This window comes from Oncorhynchus mykiss, chromosome 2, assembly GCF_013265735.2.
Source record: "Oncorhynchus mykiss isolate Arlee chromosome 2, USDA_OmykA_1.1, whole genome shotgun sequence".
NCBI classification, from domain to species: Eukaryota; Metazoa; Chordata; class Actinopteri; order Salmoniformes; family Salmonidae; genus Oncorhynchus; species Oncorhynchus mykiss.
In genome coordinates this window covers 29,720,420-29,743,072 of record NC_048566.1, presented here as the reverse complement: position 1 = coordinate 29,743,072, position 22,653 = coordinate 29,720,420, and the positions used below count along the sequence as shown (strand labels likewise).

Here is a 22,653-nt window from a genome sequence, read left to right as displayed (position 1 = left end):
TTGTTTACATTCTTGTTAATGGGCATTTTAGCCTTTGTCAAGATAATCCAACCACCTAAGGTGTGGCATATCAAGAAGCTGATTGAACAGCATAATCATTACACAGGTGCACCTTGTGCTGGGGACAATGAAAGGACACTCTAAAAAGTGCAGTTTTGCCACACAACTCAATGCCACAGATGTCTCAAGTTTTGAGGGAGCATACAAATGTCATGATAACTGCAGGAATGTCCACCAAAGCTGTTGCCAGATAATTCAATGTTAATTTCTCTACCATAAACTTGAATTTGGCAGTACATCCAACCAGCCTCACAACCGCAGACCACATGTAACCACGCCAGCCCAGGACCTCCAGTCTGGCTTCTTCACTGGTGGGATATTCTGGGGGGGGGGGGGTATAAACTCATTCTGATTGTCTGGGTCTGGCTCCCAAGTGGGTGGGCCAATGTCCTCCCAGGCCCACCCATGGCTGCGCCTCTGCCCAGTCATGTGAAATCCATAGATTAGGGTCTAATGATTTTATTTCAATTGACTGATTTCCTTATATAAACTGTAGCTCAGCAAAACCTTTTAAATTGTTGCATGTTGCATTTATATTTGTGTTCAGTATAGTTACCAAAAACAAGAAATGGAATATCAAGAATATCATTGATTATATTTATTGATGGAAGTTTCTACACAGGATTTGTAACGTTTTGTTTAGTCAGATAAACAGACCAAAGTTGTCAGAACGATTTTTCACTGCTATTTTATGGCCAAAAAACCTTTGCTGAATGTGCTTTATCTTCGTTTTGTGTCCTGCCTTTGTTCAACCAAAGCATGTATTTGTGTTGATGTATGCCAAAATATGCCTTTAACTAAAGTACCGCTAGGCCTAATTAAAGACAAGGTCATGAATTAATTAATTTGGTGCCTTCATTTTGAACTACTGACAAAAAATTACAAACCCAACAGAAAAAACGGCCTTCATTTGTTGGTTTTCTCAGTACATTCCTGCTTCAATGCGCCTCTCGTCAGCCAAAGTGATGTATTTACTGCAACTAAAGATTGTGTTTTTTTGTCGTACAGTATGACTTCATTGGCTGTATTACATTTGTCCAGTAGGACACCTAGTGAACTTTCTGGGTACTACGTGCATTTGCAGTCCTTCCATGTTGATGTAGGGCCTGTGAATGGTTTACCTCACCAAATGATATATCCAGAATATACTCGTTTGTAAAACAAATGTATTGTTTTAAATGTTTATTTATGTCTAATTTGAGACACGTATAAAACGCACATGAGGGTCTCTGCTTCTCTTTAAGCTCCTAATGATAGCCATGTGAGGGTCAACGATGAGAACATAGCTATAATATTAAATGATTTGTAATGTATTTTTCTTGTAAATCATAATATTAGCAGCAGTCGTTGTTTTTTACAGTATTCTTTCAGCTGTCTGTAGTCAGCTTGATTCTGTCTCTTTGGTAGATATAAATAGGATTTATTATTGAGTTAGAATTGACCAAAATCTACTATTTTTGCATTCGTCTTGAACATAGCTTTATACTGTTTGTTTTAGTGTTTTTTTAATGTAAAATGATGATGTATGTAGGTTATAACTATTGTAAAGTTTAGTAAGAATTAAACTGTTTTTATAAAATCGGTATGGTCCTTAGTCCTATTGTGTAATGTTGCCAAGCAACTATTTGAATGAAAGTGTGCTACCCATTCACCAGTAATTGGTCATTTACATACATACACAGTTTCATACATGAAAAAATGACATTCTGACGCCACACGGGGGCGGGTCTAAAGCCTCCTGCGAGTCCGTGAGTACCAGTCTCGAGCCCCACGCAGCCTCCGCATCCGATAAATAATAGCATCGTTGAGTTTGGCGTATAGAGAGCGAATATACCATTTGAAAAGAGCAAGACAATCATTATTTATTAACCTGTGAGCTCATTTTCTGGAATATTTGGTTGAAGTATCGTTACTCATTCTTTATGGATATACAATAGGGACAAATCAGCTTTATATTCGTTAATTTACCCTTTTTATCTGGGCGGCCAGTAAAGCATCCTGCGTTAATTCTCAAAATGGCTGAGATTACAGATTTACGACCTGCATATGGTAAGTAGCAGGCCTTTTTCGGATTTATTTGGCATTTTGTTTATTGTGTCGTCAGATGTTAACGTTATATAATGTTTTATATTTACATTGCGTGAAATATTAAAATAATGCCCAGTCGTTTTAGAAATAAGGCCATATGAGATTGAACACACCCAAATAGCATGATTAAGTTTATTGCATTCATCAAAGATTGCCAAATGTAAATTTGACATCTACTCATTACCATGGCCTATGTTAATGTAAATAGCGTCGAATGTAATTTGGAAATTGAACGAAACTGATTACACAGGCCTATTCAACAGAGATAGTAGCATCACTAGGCACAGACGTCAATCAATTCAACGTCTATTCCAAGTTGGTTCAACTTCATTTAATTGAAATGACGTGGAAAAAAGGTTGATTCAACCAGTGTGTGCTCAATGGGAGCCTATTACAGTATTTGCTATTATGAAAGTATTTGTTCTCAATTAGTGAATCATTTTGTCAACAACATAATAATTGTAGTCCTATTCTATCAAAATATATTGAGTACTGCGGCCCATTCGCAACATTGTCACTTCTCCTGTGGTCTTCAATGTGCGCGTACGATGGGGTGGGTAGGATGACGTGATGTCTATTCCAGCATAAGCATCGCCACCCCCCGTTCCTTTGTTTTTGTGAAAGCACGCATCCCGGAACTAGGAGCTTGGCCAAATGGACATATTTTCATTTGATCAGACCTCGAGCTTTAAATTAAGATCCCTGAACAGTAGTTTAATGCCACATTGCCACAATAAGAAGTGTAGTGCTCTGAAGGCAGGGGGTGTTGGTGACCCAAAAAGTGCCAGACCCTCTCAGCAAGTGACATGAATAGGTGATGGGGAATGGGGAGGGTTATGGATATTATATAGGAATAGGAATAGAAGAATAGGACAACCCAAGTGCAGAAACAAAACGGATTGTTCTAAACCCTAAAAACAAAGGAAATATAAACCAAACGCATATTAACACTGTCTCAGGAATGGGGCCTGTAACCTATTGGAGATGATTAATTTCCATGCAGAAGAGGAGGCTTTTTAAAATAAATACACTCACATTTCTTGGTTGATTTAAGATTAAACCTCAAGAGCATCTAGACATTGACCTGCTTGAAGAACCTCATTACAACAAGCAGTTGGCCTTTTGCCTCAAACAGGCTCAAGATTAACAGTTGTGCAATGAAGGCTTGAGTGTTAGAGATGTGTTATTGCAAACATAATGTTGGCCCTGAGCCTGCTGGATGCAGCAGAACATTTCATGGCAGCAAAGAAACAAGAGAGTACTGGAGTTGGATATCTGCAATTCAGCCCAACAGACTCCAGAAACCCAGATTACAGCCAGTGATCTAATCTGGGTCACTCATCAGGATTAAGACACATCTGGTCCACATCACAATCTGAGTTCTGCAAAATCAACTGAATATTATGCTCACAGGCAGCATACAATAAGACATGTAGCCAAAGCAGACAGATTGTCTCTCAGTGCTCCATGGTCACTCAGCACTCTGTGGATGATGGGGTTTATGCTGTGCCAACCGGTGCCAGGCAGGAAGAAAGACAGGAAGTTTGTCAGAAGATGGAGAATTTTGCATTCTTCAAACACACGAAACAGCTTTTTCCTGCAATCTAGAGCCATAATCATTATGACTAATTCTATGTCAAAACTGTATTTTTTTTCTGAAAACATTATCTAAGCATATCTCTTTACCTGTTCAATTGTCATTTTAGTTAAGGATGCACATTGATTCTTTAAGAACCTTTTTGCCTTAGAAGTTTAGTACAACTGCCACACTGGTATATAGTATAATAACACAATCATTAAAGCAATTTCAGTCAGTTATGTATCTATTTATTGTCATTTGAGTTTTGAAAAGAACAATCAAAATGTCTGTCAATCTTTGCATGCATAGCTCTGTCTATGAACAATGGTTACATTTCCCCAGCCCCATTACTCAGTTTATCAAACAAAGTGGCAGGGTCAGGCACTGGAAATGGCTAAAATCAAATCAAACGCTGTGTGTGTCACTCTACACTCTCTCCTCCTCCACTCACGATACCTCACGCACTAGAGTATCTAGCGTCCTGCCGAGGCATCTCTTTGCTCAGTGCACCTTGGAAGGAACCACTTACTAGGGGAGAATAGGTAAGGAGGGGTACACTTTGCCAGGTCTAGTCAGTGTGCCCCCTGCGCAAAGTACCGCTGACAGATATTGTTATAAATAATTATGATAAAATTAATTTTAAAACATGACAAAACTTAGTGGGCCCTATAGGCATGATGCCACTGACAGTCGCTGTGCATATTTATACAAATTGTACTGTGCTCATATTAGTTCAAGGTTGTCTTGAACTTGGCATGTGTGTGTTGTTCATATTTGGAATGGCAAACTACCTATACAGTAGTGTGGTCTGATCTGTAATCTATGGTTAAATATAATTGCATAAGTCCTTGCAAATCAACCTGAACTCTTTTTCTTGATGAAGGATCTGAGATGGGTTATGCAGAAGGCATAGAGATGGGACCCACAGACAAAATGCTCTTTAAAGTTACCCACAGAAAAAAACTGAACTGAGGAGATTGGCATTGTGTATAGTTATGTTAATGAGTACACTCAATTTATGCTATTACTTTACACATTTTGTGGACAATGCTTGGACCCACTGAAGCGGTAGATTTGAGAGCTCACTACTGAAATCCCCCTGGGGTATGTTTCCAGGGCAACGGGCTCAGCTGGCATTAAGCTCCTTCCAAAATCTGACGTCATCCTCCTGGTATCCCTACCCAGAATGCCAATGAAAAACAACAGGAAGGAAGGGCAAGGTATTTTGTTGAAAGACAGACAGTTGAAGGAGGGAGAGGAGAGACAGACAAAGACAGATGAAAATGGAAACGGGAGAGAGATAGATAGTGTGTGTGTGCGCGCGTGTGTGTGTGCATACATGTTTGCCTGCGTGCTTAACATATGTTCATGCTCATGCACATGTAGTGTATAGACTGACAAGAAAGGCAACAATGCGTCTCTTTTCAGGGGCTTGGCCAAACAAAGGGTCCTCTCCCGGCCCGCCCGCCCCACTGCAGCAGGCTCTGTCCACTGAGTCCCATTATAGCTGGGATCAGCACAGTCAGCCTTACCATGTGCGCACAGCACATAGTCACAGTCTCTCACTCACCACCAGCAACAAATGAGTGGGTGGGGGCTCGCACACATAGTCACACATAGATGCATGCGTACCTGCATGTGCACAGACACTTAGACCCCCACCCTTCGCACATACACACTCAGAGAGAGACACACACAGAGACAGGGTATGGGGCTATACCTCCCAGACACATTGAGACAGACAATACACGCCCTAGTCTGGTGTAATGACCAGCCATGGAACACTGTCTGTCTGCCAGATGAAGCACACCGCCACTGGGATCAATTAAGGGAGGGAAATTATTAATGACTTTAAGAAAGAGGTGGACAGTGTGTGTGTGTGTGTGTGTGTGTGTGTGTGTGTGTGGTGTGTGGGGGGGGGGGTGACATTTAAGCAACCTGGTGACACCTGGTTGAATGACGTCCATATTGCTCATGTTTTTCCCACTCACACCGCGCCTCGTGCTCTGTGAAGTCACTACTGCTGTATGGCACAGTCACAGTGTTGAGTCACAGTGGAGTGGAGTCACCCTGGGTGGTGTGGTCACACGACTTACATTATTTAGCCTACCTGACAATAATGAGCCACTGAAGGGCAGTTACATGATATCCTATTTGATGTTCAGTACTGCATCACTTGGTGCAGCTGAAAGAGTTGAATATCTTTAATCTGTTCTAGTTCCTGGCTGAACTAAATGCAACTGACAGTTTGACTATCTACTTTATTTAGAGACTCCAGTATGAATATATCCTACACCAGACATTGCAAACACATCCCAGTCTAGACTGTGCAAAGGTGTTAACTCATTCTATGTTCCTCTCTCTTTCAGACATGTCACCGGTGCTGGCCGGTTTTATCGGTGCGGCGGCGCTGGTGGTTGCCGTGGTGATCCTGGTTCTCCTGTGGTCCTTCTGCCAGCGTCGACACCTCCGGGTGACGGGCCGATACAAGCTCCATGGTGATCAGTACTGTGACTCGGCTGAAGACCCGCCCTACAAGTTCATCCACATGCTGAAGGGCATCAGTATCTACCCAGAGTCCCTCAGCAGCAGCAAGAGGATAGTACGGGTGGCAAGGCGTGCTGGGTGGCAGGGGGAGAGAGACAGAGAGAGGGGTGGCGGCCGCGGGATGGTCCTGGTGGATGCGGAGAACAACATCCTGGACGCGCCTACCCATCTCCAGATGAGCCACCTGGTTCCCCCTGCTGGCCAGCCCAGGATGGAGCGGGCACTGCCCGTCAGGGCCGACTACTGCTGTCTGGATAGCTCAGCTACCAGTAGCGAGAACAGCAGCAAGACTGTTTCACCTTTCACCCCCGCGTCCTCCGACCCAGAATCAGAGCCTGAAACCAGCCTGGGCTCCCTCAGCCTGGCTTTAGACTACAACTTCCCTAAGAAGGCCTTGGTGGTGACCATCGTTGGAGCCCATGGCCTGCCTGCAGTAGACGAACAGGGGAACAGCTCCGACCCCTACGTGAAGATGACCATCCTCCCTGAGAAGAAGCACCGGGTGAAGACCAGGGTCCTGAGGAAGACACTGGAGCCGGTGTTTGACGAGACGTTCACGTTCTATGGCGTGGCCTACAGCTCGCTGCCCGAGCTCACGCTGCACTTCCTGGTGCTCAGCTTTGACCGCTTTGCCCGCGATGATGTCATAGGGGAGGTGGTGGTCCCACTGACAGAGTTGGAACCCAGCACGGGGCGGGTGCACATCACCCAGCAAATCAGCAAGAGGAACATGCAGGTGAGGAGGAGGGGGGGGGGGGGGGGGGGGGGGCAACCTACACACGTTTCAAAGCATGAACAAACTATTCTGACATTACAATCATTCTTGGAGGTAGGGGCTGGCTCACACATGGGAGTACACACACACATGGGATTGAGCGCAGTGCAGTACACAGAGGAGATTGTCTGACAGGAAGGTCAATGTGTCTCGTGATTCGGTCCCCATTCAAGTCTTAACTGCAGCCAGACTGAGGAGACAGAAACAACGCCTCCATGTAATCTCTCAATGCAGCCAACCATCCATCAGGCTCCCTTTATCATCACAGCCACACATGTGCATGTGAGTGTGTACCCAACTTGGACTCGCCAAGGACTTGTTTCATTTTTTGTTCCCACATGTACCTGTGGCACTAGTCCTCACTGTGTGGCCATTGTGTATAACCCATCTGCTGTTCAATATAAGAAGGGCTGGATATGTTTTGTATGGATGCAATGCAGGGGTTATTACTTCCTCATTGAAAGAAGACGTCTGATCGTAAAAACGGGTAGTGTTCCTCAGTACTCAGTGTGGAGGGCAAGGTATTGCAGTAGCATGGGTGAAGTCGATACACCATGCATGGGAATCAACCTCATACCTGACTAGGATACCAAGTTGCAGGTGTATTAAAACTACACTAGAATGAGAAGAGAACTTTGGCTCACTGTAGTGGTGTCAGGGTAAATTTGTGTGGCTAAGCTTTCGGTCAAACAACCTTCATCAAAGCAATGTCAATGTCTTCAAAACAATAATCCATTATAAGCCTACAAATCACCAGGACACTCACCTATGGATTTTTCTCAGCAAATCCTAATTTTATAATCATTAGATTAGAAAATGCCCTTTTAGTGATGGGTTGGAATAATATGAAATCAATTGCAAGTCAGTGAATATGAGAAAGTGAATGTGTGTGCTGGTCTGTAGCATCATACATAATGTCTACCTACTGGCATCTGTATTAATGTATACAGTACCAATATCTGATTTACATTTATATGGATATACAGTGTAAAGGCCAGATATGACATATTTTTTCCCACAGTTTATCTGATTCATTGTTTAATTTCCTTGCTCTTACTATGCAGAACACCTAGATTATACAAACCGCTATACTGTATACATTGTGATGTTTCTCACAGAAACACTAAAATAATCACACTAGTCTGTTTCCACACACAGATATGTATGGTATATTTAAGCAATAAGGCCAGAGTGGGTGTGGTACAGTGCCTTGCGAAAGTATTCGGCCCCCTTGAACTTTGCGACCTTTTGCCACATTTCAGGCTTCAAACATAAAGATATAAAACTGTATTTTTTTGTGAAGAATCAACAACAAGGGGGACACAATCATGAAGTGGAACGACATTTATTGGATATTTCAAACTTTTTTAACAAATCAAAAACTGAAAAATTGGGCGTGCAAAATTATTCAGCCCCCTTAAGTTAATACTTTGTAGCGCCACCTTTTGCTGCGATTACAGCTGTAAGTCGCTTGGGGTATGTCTCTATCAGTTTTGCACATCGAGAGACTGACATTTTTTTCCATTCCTCCTTGCAAAACAGCTCGAGCTCAGTGAGGTTGGATGGAGAGCATTTGTGAACAGCAGTTTTCAGTTCTTTCCACAGATTCTCGATTGGATTCAGGTCTGGACTTTGACATGGCCATTCTAACACCTGGATATATTTATTTTTGAACCATTCCATTGTAGATATTGCTTTATGTTTTGGATCATTGTCTTGTTGGAAGACAAATCTCCGTCCCAGTCTCAGGTCTTTTGCAGACTCCATCAGGTTTTCTTCCAGAATGGTCCTGTATTTGGCTCCATCCATCTTCCCATCAATTTTAACCATCTTCCCTGTCCCTGCTGGAGAAAAGCAGGCCCAAACCATGATGCTGCCACCACCATGTTTGACAGTGGGGATGGTGTGTTCAGGGTGATGAGCTGTGTTGCTTTTACGCCAAACATAACATTTTGCATTGTTGCCAAAAAGTTCAATTTTGGTTTCATCTGACCAGAGCACCTTCTTCCACATGTTTGGTGTGTCTCCCAGGTGGCTTGTGGCAAACTTTAAACAACACTTTTTATGGATATCTTTAAGAAATGGCTTTCTTCTTGCCACTCTTCCATAAAGGCCAGATTTGTGCAATATACGACTGATTGTTGTCCTATGGACAGAGTCTCCCACCTCAGCTGTAGATCTCTGCAGTTCATCCAGAGGGATCATGGGCCTCTTGGCTGCATCTCTGATCAGTCTTCTCCTTGTATGTGCTGAAAGTTTAGAGGGACGGCCAGGTCTTGGTAGATTTGCAGTGGTCTGATACTCCTTCCATTTCAATATTATCGCTTGCACAGTGCTCCTTGGGATGTTTAAAGCTTGGGAAATCTTTTTGTATCCAAATCCAGCTTTAAACTTCTTCACAACAGTATCTCGGACCTGCCTGGTGTGTTCCTTGTTCTTCATGATGCTCTCTGCGCTTTTAACGGACCTCTGAGACTATCACAGTGCAGGTGCATTTATACGGAGACTTGATTACACACAGGTGGATTGTATTTATCATCATTAGTCATTTAGGTCAACATTGGATCATTCAGAGATCCTCACTGAACTTCTGGAGAGAGTTTGCTGCACTGAAAGTAAAGGGGCTGAATAATTTTGCACGCCCAATTTTTCCGTTTTTGATTTGTTAAAAAAGTTTGAAATATCCAATAAATGTCGTTCCACTTCATGATTGTGTCCCACTTGTTGTTGATTCTTCACAAAAAAATACAGTTTTATATCTTTATGTTTGAAGCCTGAAATGTGGCAAAAGGTCGCAAAGTTCAAGGGGGCCAAATACTTTCGCAAGGCACTGTATATGGCCAATATATCACGGCTAAGGGCTGTTCTTAGTAAGACGCAATGTGGAGTGCCTGGATACAGCCCTTAGCTGTGGTATATTGGTCATATACCACAAGCCCCAGATGTGCCTTGTTGCTATTATAAACTGGTTAACAATGCAATTAGAGCAGTAAAAATAAATGTTTTGTCATACAGCCAATCAGCATTCAGGGCTTGAACCACCCAGTTTATAATTGTGCATGTAGAACAAGGTTGACAAATAGATCATTCCAAAGACTGCTGAGTTGTATTGTCTTGGCAATTGGTGCCCCATTACTCTTTCAAATATGATCTACGATTATGGCTGTTTGATTGTAGCATTGTATCTTAAAGGCTGAGTAGGTGGGTTTGATGATTGTTCCTTTTGAATGAGTCAATAGTTAAATCCTCTATGTGTCTGTCTCTTCCTGCAGTGCGAGAGCCGTGGGGAACTGTTGGTGTCTCTGTCCTACCAGCCTGTCTCCCACCGCCTCAGTGTGGTGGTGCTGAAGGCCAAACACCTGCCCAAGATGGACATCTCTGGCCTGTCTGGAAGTGAGTTCAACCACTGAGTTTGTCTGTGTGTGCCTGTGGACAATTCAAAAAGGCAGAGCTTGTGTAGATGTTCCCTTTACATATGACAATATTCCAAAATCTCCTTCTCTCCCTTAGACCCATATGTGAAAGTCAATGTGTTCTACGGACGCAAGCGCATCGCCAAGAAAAAGACGCACGTGAAGAGGTGCACGCTCAACCCCGTCTTCAACGAGTCCTTCATCTACGACGTGCCCCCCGAGCTGCTCCCAGAGATCTCTGTGGAGTTTGTGGTGGTCGACTTTGACCGTACCACTAAGAACGAGGTGGTGGGGTGTCTGCCCCTCGGCCTGCACAGCCCCTGTCCCTCTGGCGCCACCCACTGGCGGGAGGTCTGTGAAAACCCCCGTCGGCAGATCTCAAAGTGGCACAACCTCAGTGAATATTAGCTCCTCCCACCGCCTAATGCATTATAGTTCTACTTGTGTGTATAGGGGGAGGTGGAGGAGGGGAAGAGATAGACTTCTTGCTGAGAGAGTGGCTTTTCCTCATGCCATACTTTATCTTGTGAATAATACCAACAAAAAATGAACAACATTCCTGGTGGGACTTGTACAGTGGACTTTACAGTGGTTAAGGTTCAACTACAGGATCGAATCAAAGTAACAAACATGCATACAGATAAACATACACATATATAACCCACACCACTACAGAATTATAGAGACACTCAGTCTCAGCATTAGGTTAAGAGTAATGAAAATGAAAAAGTTGTTTGTTAACCAGAATATGACCATGATCACACATTCAAGGCTGTTATGAATTATTGTCTGACCATGTTGTATGAAGTTTAGGCGACGGGAGGATACATGCAAATGCAAAAAAAACATTTTTGTCAGACTTCAAAATCCTCCCCTTGCCAATATTGTACTTCAATTCATTGCATGTCTGAATTAAACAGAAATATCATCAAATCAAATGTACCAAGGAAACAGAAGTATTGCTTGTATTGATAGTGAGATTTTAATTCTCTCTCTCTTAAAATGAGAAAACCTCATGCAACCGACTCTCTGTTGCAGTTTCTCTACAGGTAGGACCAAATAGGACAGCTAGAATTTTCTTCCCAATACATATTTGTTGAAAAAATTCTTGAATGTTTTGGGGCCTAACTATTGCCGTTTAGGGGCATTACCATATTTGATGACGAGCTCTGTATCTAAAATTAAAACCATCAAGGTTTCAAACCAATTAATGTTGTAAAGACAAATGTGATTTCACTGCAAAAATATTTATTTTGAGTCCATTTTTAGAACTAATTCGGACTGAAAATATGAATGTAATAAACAACCACAACATTATTACATGGATACATGTCATCACAAGAAATATGACAACTTCTCATACTGTGGCATTGAAAAAGCATTCACCACAGTATAAGCGAATTACTGAAATATCACTGCAGCAGGTTAGTCTTAGTACTGTAATAACCAGGTAATAACACATGCTAGTTAGCAGCTTGTAGTGCCAGAAGATGTTCTTTGAAAGTCACTGATATTATTGTGAAAAATGGTTTTGACACGAAGAGTTGTAAAGAGTCATGTTTTGCTGTATGGTTTCCAAAAGGTTTATACAGTATGTTCCACTATTTTGGCCAATGCCGACATGCTCATCTTTTACGGCTCGATTCAATCCGAATCACCAGTTCTGCACTCTAGAACGCTTGAAATGGTAACGTAATTGTCTATTGAGCTGACATATGCAGCGTTTACCGTGAATTCAGTCTTCTCGAACTTGGAATATTGCCTTCACATTTGAATAGCGATGATCTTGAGCGATACGGATTGAATCGAGCCCTTCGTGTATTTTTGTTCTCTTTCGTTTGGCTAATTTCGAGAATATATTGTATAAAAGAAGGGTACTTTATATCTTGAAGGCAACAATTTTCTATAGTGAATAGACTCACAGGTTGAAGCTCCTGTATGTTGTTGGTGATACTCTGTGTGTGTGTGTGTGTGGAGACTGCAGAGCCCAGGTGCACTGTTTGGAACAATGTAAGTGGTGATGGGGTTCAGAGCAGGACATGGCAGTGGGGTGGCTACTGCTAGCTTCTGGCTACCCCTCGTCCTTCTGGCTTTGACCAGAAGGAAGAGACACAGGTGGGCAAAACCCCACTCCTCCACTGTCACTAACTAAGCTCCATCCTCTCTTCCTCCTCTTTTTCTCTCACTCTTTCACTCTCTTTCACCCTCCTTCGCTTCTTTCTTTCTAGCTCTCTCTTTACAGTCCCTTATTTCCCCAATCTCCTTCGTTCTCCCCTGTCTCCTCTTTCTAACTCTTTCTTTACAGTCCCTTATTTCCTCAATCTCCTTCGTTCTCCCCTGTCTCCTCTTTCTAACTCTTTCTTTACAGTCCCTTATTTCCTCAATCTCCTTCGTTCTCCCCTGTTTCCTCTTTCTAACTCTCTCTTTACAGTCCCTTATTTCCTCAATCTCCTTCGTTCTCCCCTGTTTCCTCTTTCTAACTCTCTCTTTACAGTCCCTTATTTCCTCAATCTCCTTCGTTCTCCCCTGTCTCCTCTTTCTAACTCTCTCTTTACAGTCCCTTATTTCCTCAATCTCCTTCGTTCTCCTTTGTCTCCTCTTTCTAACTCTCTCTTTACAGTCCCTTATTTCCTCAATCTCCTTCGTTCTCCCCTGTCTCCTCTTTCTAACTCTTTCTTTACAGTCCCTTATTTCCTCAATCTCCTTCGTTCTCCCCTGTCTCCTCTTTCTAACTCTTTCTTTACAGTCCCTTATTTCCTCAATCTCCTTCGTTCTCCCCTGTCTCCTCTTTCTAGCTCTCTCTTTACAGTCCCTTATTTCCTCAATCTCCTTCGTTCTCCCCTGTCTCCTCTTTCTAGCTCTCTCTTTACAGTCCCTTATTTCCTCAATCTCCTTCGTTCTCCCCTGTCTCCTCTTTCTAACTCTTTCTTTACAGTCCCTTATTTCCTCAATCTCCTTCGTTCTCCCCTGTTTCCTCTTTCTAGCTCTCTCTTTACAGTCCCTTATTTCCTCAATCTCCTTCATTCTCCCCTGTCTCCTCTTTCTAGCTCTCTCTTTACAGTCCCTTATTTCCTCAATCTCCTTCGTTCTCCCCTGTCTCCTCTTTCTAGCTCTCTCTTTACAGTCCCTTATTTCCTCAATCTCCTTCGTTCTCCCCTGTCTCCTCTTTCTAACTCTTTCTTTACAGTCCCTTATTTCCTCAATCTCCTTCGTTCTCCCCTGTTTCCTCTTTCTAGCTCTCTCTTTACAGTCCCTTATTTCCTCAATCTCCTTCATTCTCCCCTGTCTCCTCTTTCTAGCTCTCTCTTTACAGTCCCTTATTTCCTCAATCTCCTTCGTTCTCCCCTGTCTCCTCTTTCTAGCTCTCTCTTTACAGTCCCTTATTTCCTCAATCTCCTTCGTTCTCCCCTGTCTCCTCTTTCTAGCTCTCTCTTTACAGTCCCTTATTTCCTCAATCTCCTTCGTTCTCCCCTGTCTCCTCTTTCTAACTCTCTCTTTACAGTCCCTTATTTCCTCAATCTCCTTCGTTCTCCCCTGTCTCCTCTTTCTAACTCTCTCTTTACAGTCCCTTATTTCCTCAATCTCCTTCGTTCTCCCCTGTCTCCTCTTTCTAACTCTCTCTTTACAGTCCCTTATTTCCTCAATCTCCTTCGTTCTCCCCTGTCTCCTCTTTCTAGCTCTCTCTTTACAGTCCCTTATTTCCTCAATCTCCTTCGTTCTCCCCTGTTTCCTCTTTCTAACTCTTTCTTTACAGTCCCTTATTTCCTCAATCTCCTTCGTTCTCCCCTGTTTCCTCTTTCTAACTCTTTCTTTACAGTCCCTTATTTCCTCAATCTCCTTCGTTCTCCCCTGTTTCCTCTTTCTAGCTCTCTCTTTACAGTCCCTTATTTCCTCAATCTCCTTCGTTCTCCCCTGTTTCCTCTTTCTAACTCTTTCTTTACAGTCCCTTATTTCCTCAATCTCCTTCGTTCTCCCCTGTTTCCTCTTTCTAACTCTTTCTTTACAGTCCCTTATTTCCTCAATCTCCTTCGTTCTCCCCTGTCTCCTCTTTCTAACTCTCTCTTTACAGTCCCTTATTTCCTCAATCTCCTTCGTTCTCCCCTGTTTCCTCTTTCTAACTCTCTCTTTACAGTCCCTTATTTCCTCAATCTCCTTCGTTCTCCCCTGTCTCCTCTTTCTAACTCTCTCTTTACAGTCCCTTATTTCCTCAATCTCCTTCGTTCTCCCCTGTTTCCTCTTTCTAACTCTTTCTTTACAGTCCCTTATTTCCTCAATCTCCTTCGTTCTCCCCTGTCTCCTCTTTCTAACTCTTTCTTTACAGTCCCTTATTTCCTCAATCTCCTTCGTTCTCCCCTGTCTCCTCTTTCTAACTCTCTCTTTACAGTCCCTTATTTCCTCAATCTCCTTCGTTCTCCCCTGTTTCCTCTTTCTAACTCTCTCTTTACAGTCCCTTATTTCCTCAATCTCCTTCGTTCTCCCCTGTCTCCTCTTTCTAACTCTCTCTTTACAGTCCCTTATTTCCTCAATCTCCTTCGTTCTCCCCTGTTTCCTCTTTCTAACTCTCTCTTTACAGTCCCTTATTTCCTCAATCTCCTTCGTTCTCCCCTGTCTCCTCTTTCTAACTCTTTCTTTGCACCTTCTTTCTTTGTCATTTTATTTGGATCACTAATATCTCAAATTCCTTTTAATGCTTCATTCCTCATAATGAGAGATGTCACAGTATTTGACAGATTAGTGAACCCATCATAACACCTATCACACCCTGTGAGGATTTGGCTGTATGACTGTTATGCTCTGTCATCATTGTACCCTGTAGGCAAGGGGTGTCAAACTCATTCCATGGAGGACCTGGTGTCTGCAGGTTTTTGTTTTTCCCTAGACAACAAGTTGTGAGGAGTTCCTTACTAATTAGTGACTATAATTCATAGTCATAATTCAATGAAGTACAAGGGAGAAGCGAAAACCCGCAGACACTCAGCCCTCCGTGGAATGAGTTTGACACCTGTGCTGTAGGCCTACTCAGTGGAGACATGGGGAGCTGTAAGCAGCAATGGCTTTACATCACACTGTGTAACATTTACTGCAGTGCAGTCTGTAACATTGACTGTGGGAAACTCTGGGAGGACAGTAATCACAGTGAAACCAAGGTGAAAATACTTAAGTAAGACTGCAGCTCTGTGTCGACAAGGCAAGGGGAAGGCAGAAAGTTGTGTTGCAATACACATGAGCTGCCTTGTTTTTCTTTTGGCAGCAAACTCCTGCAATTAGAACCCCCACCATTTTGACTGTCTATATCCCCATTTATACCTGGTGCTAACGTGGGACTTTTGTCCTGATCTAGTCTACATTCTGATTGTGCCCACATTTCCAGAAGTGTGTCTACACATGGTATTAAAATGAGTCTGTTATCTGTCCACTGTGTCTGCATTGTGACCAGAGTTCCTGGTCCCTTCCTTTATGCAAAAAATGTCACAGCTATAATGTTTATATATATATTTACTGTAAGACACATATTGATGTAATCAGCCACCTGTCACTGATTTTAGAGGCCGGAATAATGATGATTTAAATGGTTTCTCTGTCCAGATCTGTCTACACTTGTAAGATGTCCAGACACAATAAGATCACAATCAGATCACAATGTGTCTTTTGATTGTTAACACCTGTCTAAAAATGTGGGCACAATCAGAATGTGGACAAGATCAGGACAAAGGACGCAAGTTAGAACAAGGTATAAATGGGGCTTACTTCACCTCGTCTCCCCAACTTTGACCTTCAGTGTAGCTATTTCCTTTGTTGATATATCCTTGTTAACTAATTTGGAATAAAATATGAAACGTAATGAAAACAAACTGTAATAATGACTGATCGTGGATTGGTACAAATGATTATTTCAAGGTATCCTCTGTCCATAAACATGGAGTTAAACTACAGTATGTAAAGAAATACTTGCCAGTAATGCGAACGGTGTCTAAAACTTTCATTTTCCAATATATGCTGAGTATATTACGCAGATGCTAACTTGTGTGTTGGTTTCATTAACAGTCATTCAACGTGCAAATAAAATGTTATACTCCAGTGTTTGCAGCTAATTTTGAAAAACAGCTTTACATCACCAGAATCTTGACATACATGCATGGAGGCATGCTTGCACACAGGCTTGTAAGCATGTACACACACTCACACACTCCTCATAACTGAGCTACATTAATAAATCTTGGGGATAGCTCCCTTTTTTTCAATTTTCGCCTAAAATAACATACCCAAATCTAACTGCCTGTAGCTCAGGCCCTGAAGAAAGGATATGCATATTCTTGGTACCATTTGAAAGGAAACACTTTGAATTTTGTGGAAATGTGAATTGATTGTAGGAGAATATAACCCAGTAGATCTGTTAGAAAAAAATACACCATCTTTGAAATGCAACAGAAAGGTCCCAGTTCCAGCCATCACTCTGCTTGTAATTCCGATGGTGTCCACAAGATGGTAGCAGTGTATATGCAAAGTGTCAGACAGAAAACTTGAAGTATGAGCGAACTACATGACATTTAGTGTGTCACCCAGGTACATTTGGGCAAATCGTGAAGGAGACATTTGCATTCATATTGCATTTTTCTACAAGAATATCGTCAAATCTGTATACTTGGACTTTGATTGAGCTTTTCCAGTATTAATAGCCATATTATAAGTTCAACATTTGTAAAACAACCAGTTTTCATAACTTCATAACTCTGAATATTCGTATAATTTTTGTCCAAAAGGTAAAGGCATGCTGTTGCACAAGGTTAGCAGGTACATTTTGCGACAGATACAGGGTTTCCGGATGCTCCCGTAAAGCTCAGCTCATTGGCTATCTAGCTAGCTTTGTTTGACCACGATTAGTGAATATTTGTCGATCAAGTGAAGACCGCCCGCGTCATCGGCGTGCCATGAAGGCATCGCTCTCTGATCAAATTTGGTGTCCTATAGGATATACTACACACCTAATGATATAGTGAAGTCTGGTTACGTTCTAGGATCTCTGAGGAATACATACGAACGTGATTTGACTGGTTGAAACAACGTTTAGGGTTAGATTTTCACATTTTTTTTGTGTTTTAAAAGTGATAAAAATTTGACAAGTTGCAATTGTGGTGGGAATCATGGAGCCATGTCTTTGGAATGTGAAGGGGTTAAACCAAGGCCTTATACCTTTTAAAGGGTTAATTGTTTTATAATAAACTGTAAGGTCTCCTCTTCAGGAGACCTCTGTGTGTTAACCCCTGTTTTGAGTGTTGTACCCTTCAGACACTATCAGAAGGTGGAAACCGCCTACGTTCGTTGTCAAACCCTGATCAGTTTCACCTGTCCTTGTTATTGTCTCCACCCGCTCCAGGTTTTGCTTGTTATCCCTGGTGTTTTTATCCCTGTGTTTCCTGTCTCTGTGCCAGTTTGTCTTGTATGTTCCAAGTCAACCAGTGTGTTTTCCCTGTGGTCCTGCCTTTTCTATTCTCTTTTACTAGTCCTCCCGGTTTTGATCCTTGCCTGTTTTCTGGACTTTACCCACCTGCCTGACCATTCTGCCTGCCCTGACCTCGAGCCTGCCTGCCACACTGTACCTCCTGGACTCTGAACTGGTTTTGACTTTTTGCCTCTCCACGACCATTCTCTTGCCTACCCCTTTTGGTTGTAATACATTTCAAAGACTCAAACCATCTGCATCTGGGTCTCACCTTGTGCCCTTATAGTTCATACTCCTCCTGTCTGGGCCCCACCTGGCTATCTGAGGTTCTGAGAATACGACTGGTTTTCTGAGAACACAAGGCTGCCGCAGGCCTGTTGAAAACGGCCACCTGTCAGAAGATGCTTAGACTCATTCACCTTGTTATGACCCAAAACTTGTGATGAAAGGTCAAGTTTCGGTCAATCCCACTTCTGAGCTTTTAATTGCTGACAAGACGGTTGCTGCTGTCAGGGGGAGGTTAGATTTATTAAAATGTCGTTGCCAGGGAAAGTCACACAAGGAAGACTGGGGAGGCTATATGAGTTACAGGATGTCTTAGCTCTCCCCAGGTTCTGCAAAATGTCTATTATATACAGGACTCTGTACCAACTTCTGCCTACAATTGTATTACTAAATTGACCAACAATTGCCTGACAAGGGTGAAAGAGAATGAGGTGGCCAAAGTCAGGGCTGTCCAGAGTATTTCATTTGCAGCGGCTGTTAAAAGGATTGAGGGTTCGAATGGTGCTCCTGAAGATGTCATGGTGGTGCATAGGGCTTCAATGCAGACTGCAGGGGTTGCCTTTCACGAGCAGAACCCAGATATTTTAAAGGTTAAGAAGGTGGACTTTATACTATATATACAAAAGTATGTGGACACTCCTGGATTTGGCTATTTCAGCCACACCCGTTGCTGACAGGTGTATAAAATCGAGCACACCGCCATGCAATCTCCATAGAGAATCATTGGCAGTAGAATGGCCTTACTGAAGAGCTCAGAGACTTTCAATGTGGCACCGTCATGGGAGGCCACTTTTCCAACAAGTCAGTTTGTCAAATTTCTTCCCTGCTAGAGCTGCCCCAGTCGACTGTAAGTGCTGTTATTGTGAAGTGGAAACATCTAGGAGCAACAACGCCTCAGCTGCGAAGTGGTAGGCCACACAAGCTCTCAGAATGGGACCACCAAGTGCTAAAGTGTGTAGCGCGAAAAAAATAGGTTGCAACGCTTACTACCAAGTTCCAAACTGAATCTTAAAGCAACAGCACAATAACTGTCATTGAGAGCTTCATGAAATGGGTTACCATGGCTGAGCAGCCATACATACACAAACCTGATATCACCATTCGTAATGCCAAGTGTCGGCTGGAGTGGTGTAAAGCTTGTCGCCACTAGACTCTGGAACAGTGGAAATGCGTTCTCTGGAGTTATGAATCACGCTGCACCATCTGGAGTGAGGAATCACGCTGCACCATCTGGAGTGATGAATCACGTTGCACCATCTGGAGTGATGAATCACGCTGCACCATCTGGAGTGATGAATCACGCTGCACCATCTGGAGTGATGAATCACGCTGCACCATCTGGAGTGAGGAATCACGCTGCACCATCTGGAGTGATGAATCACGTTGCACCATCTGGAGTGATGAATCACGCTGCACCATCTGGAGTGATGAATCACGCTGCACCATCTGAAGTGATGAATCACGCTGCACCATCTGGAGTGATGAATCACGCTGCACCATCTGGAGTGATGAATCATGCTGCACCATCTGGAGTGATGAATCACGCTGCACCATCTGGAGTGATGAATCACGCTGCACCATCTGACAGTCTGACGGAAGAGTCTGGGTTTGACGGATGCCAAGAGAATACTACCTGTCCCTATGCATAGTGCCAACTGTAAAAGTTTGGTGGAGGAGGAAAAATGTTCTGGGTCTGTTTTTCATGGTTCGGGCCAGGCCCCTTAGTTCCAGTGTAGAGAAATCTTAACGCTACAGCATTCAATGATATTCTAGACAATTCCCCGTCGACAACACGCTAGCAAAACGTAAACCTACTTAACAGCGCTCACTGTTGACCCTAGTGGCAGGTTTCCACATCATCTCCTAATTCCCTCAGACATGGATGGATGTCGAATACTGACTTGTATCATGGATGACCTGGCTGGAAATATAGCATGTATTTCAATAACTCTTCCATGCATGTATGTATGTGTGGGTGTGAGTGTAGATGTGTGTGTGTGTGTGTGTGTGTGTGTGTGTGTGTGTGTGTGTGTGTGTGTGTGTGTGTGTGTGAGGGATGGTAAATATGAATATGTGTAGGAGGGTGGTAGAGAATGGGTGTGTGGATGCATAGAGTATATGTTGTGTGGGAATGTATGATAATGGATTAGTTAGTAGATGGATAGAAGGTGTGTCTGAGAGGGTGGGAAAAGATGGGAGGTTGGGACAAGCTTGGCTTGGTTGGGTAAGGATGGGAGGTAGGGACAAGCTTAGCTTGGGTGGGCAAGAGTGGAAAAAGATGGGAGGTTGGGACAGGCTTGGTTTGGGTGGGATAAAGGTGGAGGAAAACTGGGAGGGAGAGGGGCAGAGGGATACATTTGGGTTGGGAGAGAGGGAAGGAAGGATTTATCTATACTGCAATGTATTTGTATTTATTTTTGTGACTTTAAAACCTGCTGTAAAATGAATAAAAGTTCTGGACAGATTAGGAGACGATGTCAAGTCATGAAAAAAAAACATGTTTTTATTTAAACTTTATTTAACTAGGCACGTCAAACACGGACGATGCTGGGCCATTTATTATTAGTCCTTGTTTGCCTTGATAGCTTAGATTCAATGGTGGTTATTGGTTATTGAGTGGAGATAAGACGGGGTGGCTGGTAGGGCATCAGACACTTCTTTGAAGTATGTGTGTTGCCGCCCTTCACTCATCTCACTTCGGTCACAAAGTCCTTCTCTATACCATCTACTACATCTTGCCATTTTGATGTAATGTATCACTAGCCACTTTAAACAATGCCACTTTTATATGTTTACATACCCTACATTACTCATCTCATATGTATATACTGTACTCTATACCATCTACTACATCTTGCCATTTTGATGTAATGTATCACTAGCCACTTTAAACAATGCCACTTTTATATGTTTACATACCCTACATTACTCATCTCATATGTATATACTGTACTCTACACCATCTACTGCATCTTGATGTAATGTATCACTAGCCACTTTAACGATGCCAATTTATATGTTTACATACCCTACATTACTCATCTCATATGTATATACTGTACTCTATACCATCTACTGCATCTTGCCTATGCCGTTCTATACCATCACTCATTCATATATTTTTTATGTACATATTCTTATTCATTCCTCTACACTTGTGTGTATAAGGGAATTGTTGTGAAATTGTTAGGTTAGATTACTCGTTGGATATTACTGCATTGTCGGAACTAGAAGCACAAGCATTTCGCTACACCCGCATTAACATCTGCTAACCATGTGTATGTGACAAATACAATTTGATTTGATTTGATTTGGTCTCTTGGTGGACCCACTCTCCTCAAGTAGAGCCCACCAGCCACTATACTTTAATTGAATTCACAAGGTATTACAAACTGATCAAAGGATTTAAGTGGCAGTCATTCTCCAATGTATTTGCAATGACATAATTCACAGATTTTTGATACATTAGGAAGGGAGTTGGAGCTTAAATGCCCTAAAAAGGCACAGCAGCTCAAAGTACAAAGAAGTACTTTATTTCATGTTTTTTTGTTTTTGTTTTGTGTGTTCTCTGTTTAATGTCTGGCCAGTATACATGTTCACATGTTCTATATTGGTAAAGTATACAATAACTATTCATTCATACTATGTCCACCGCCCTTATATGACATGTCTGCTAAAATGTGTTATCTGATTCTTCAATGATAAATGGAACAGACAAGGTTCATTTTGATTCTATACAAGTAAAGACCAACAAAAGTCAACTTATTACATGGAATGTGCACAGGCTCCATGATGGCAAAAAAAGCACAAAGTTCTTGAATATTTAAAGAGATTGTCAGCAGATGTGGTTTTGCTGCAAGAGTTACATTTAAAAATAAGGAGAAATTTAAGATTTAAAGAGGAGCTGTGTTGTTGAGGCCTATGCTGCTTCCTACCATAAGGAAATAAGAATACACCTTTTCCCCTTACATCTCAGCACACGGACCAAGAAGGCTGTTTTCTAATGTTGAATTGTACCTTACATAGTGAATAATACACATTGATTTAATTGTACATCAGCAAATCTGGTGTTGTTAGATGGAATTCAAGCTATATTCGATCGAATCCAGACAGAAGCTATTGTTTTATATGGAACCCTAAATCACTCATTTGGCCACTTAAACCAACATAGCAATAAAAAAGGCAAATTCAAGGAGCCTCCAACGAGGCTAAAATATGTCATAGCTTCAAATAATTTACAGGACACCTGGAGATTGTTATTCCCAACTACAAAACTACTCCTCTTATCTGATAGTAAGAAAAGCTATTCAAGAATTGAGTTCATTTTCCACCCCAAAAAAATCCACTCAACAATTTACTGGGTTCAAAAAGCCATGGCATATGAGATCATTCTCCTGTATCATGCATAATTACACACAAAAACAAACAGATTATGGGGAATGAACAGAGCGCATCATCAAGACCC

The 22,653-nt window shown here is 42.3% G+C and overlaps 1 protein-coding gene across 1 annotated transcript; it reads left to right on the top strand.

Moving 5' to 3' along the window:
• The first annotated feature begins 1,814 nt into the window (after window positions 1–1,814).
• Window positions 1,815–11,155, top strand: LOC110486325 (synaptotagmin-11). The gene is made up of 4 exons (XM_021557839.2): window positions 1,815–2,109; window positions 6,097–7,010; window positions 10,322–10,442; window positions 10,560–11,155. The coding sequence occupies exons 1-4, from the start codon at window positions 2,076–2,078 to the stop codon at window positions 10,868–10,870; spliced, it is 1,380 nt and encodes a 459-aa protein (XP_021413514.1). The 5' UTR covers window positions 1,815–2,075; the 3' UTR covers window positions 10,871–11,155.
• Window positions 11,156–22,653: the final 11,498 nt, after the last annotated feature.

What these genes read in the sequence shown, in the direction of transcription:
- LOC110486325 (XM_021557839.2), top strand. Translation starts at nt 2,076, where the DNA reads ATGGCTGAGATTACAGATTTACGACCTGCATATG. An exon ending in AGATTTACGACCTGCATATG is followed by an intron (nt 2,110 to 6,096) that starts GTAAGTAGCAGG and finishes TCTCTCTTTCAG; the next exon opens with ACATGTCACCGGTGCTGGCC. An exon ending in TCAGCAAGAGGAACATGCAG is followed by an intron (nt 7,011 to 10,321) that starts GTGAGGAGGAGG and finishes CTCTTCCTGCAG; the next exon opens with TGCGAGAGCCGTGGGGAACT.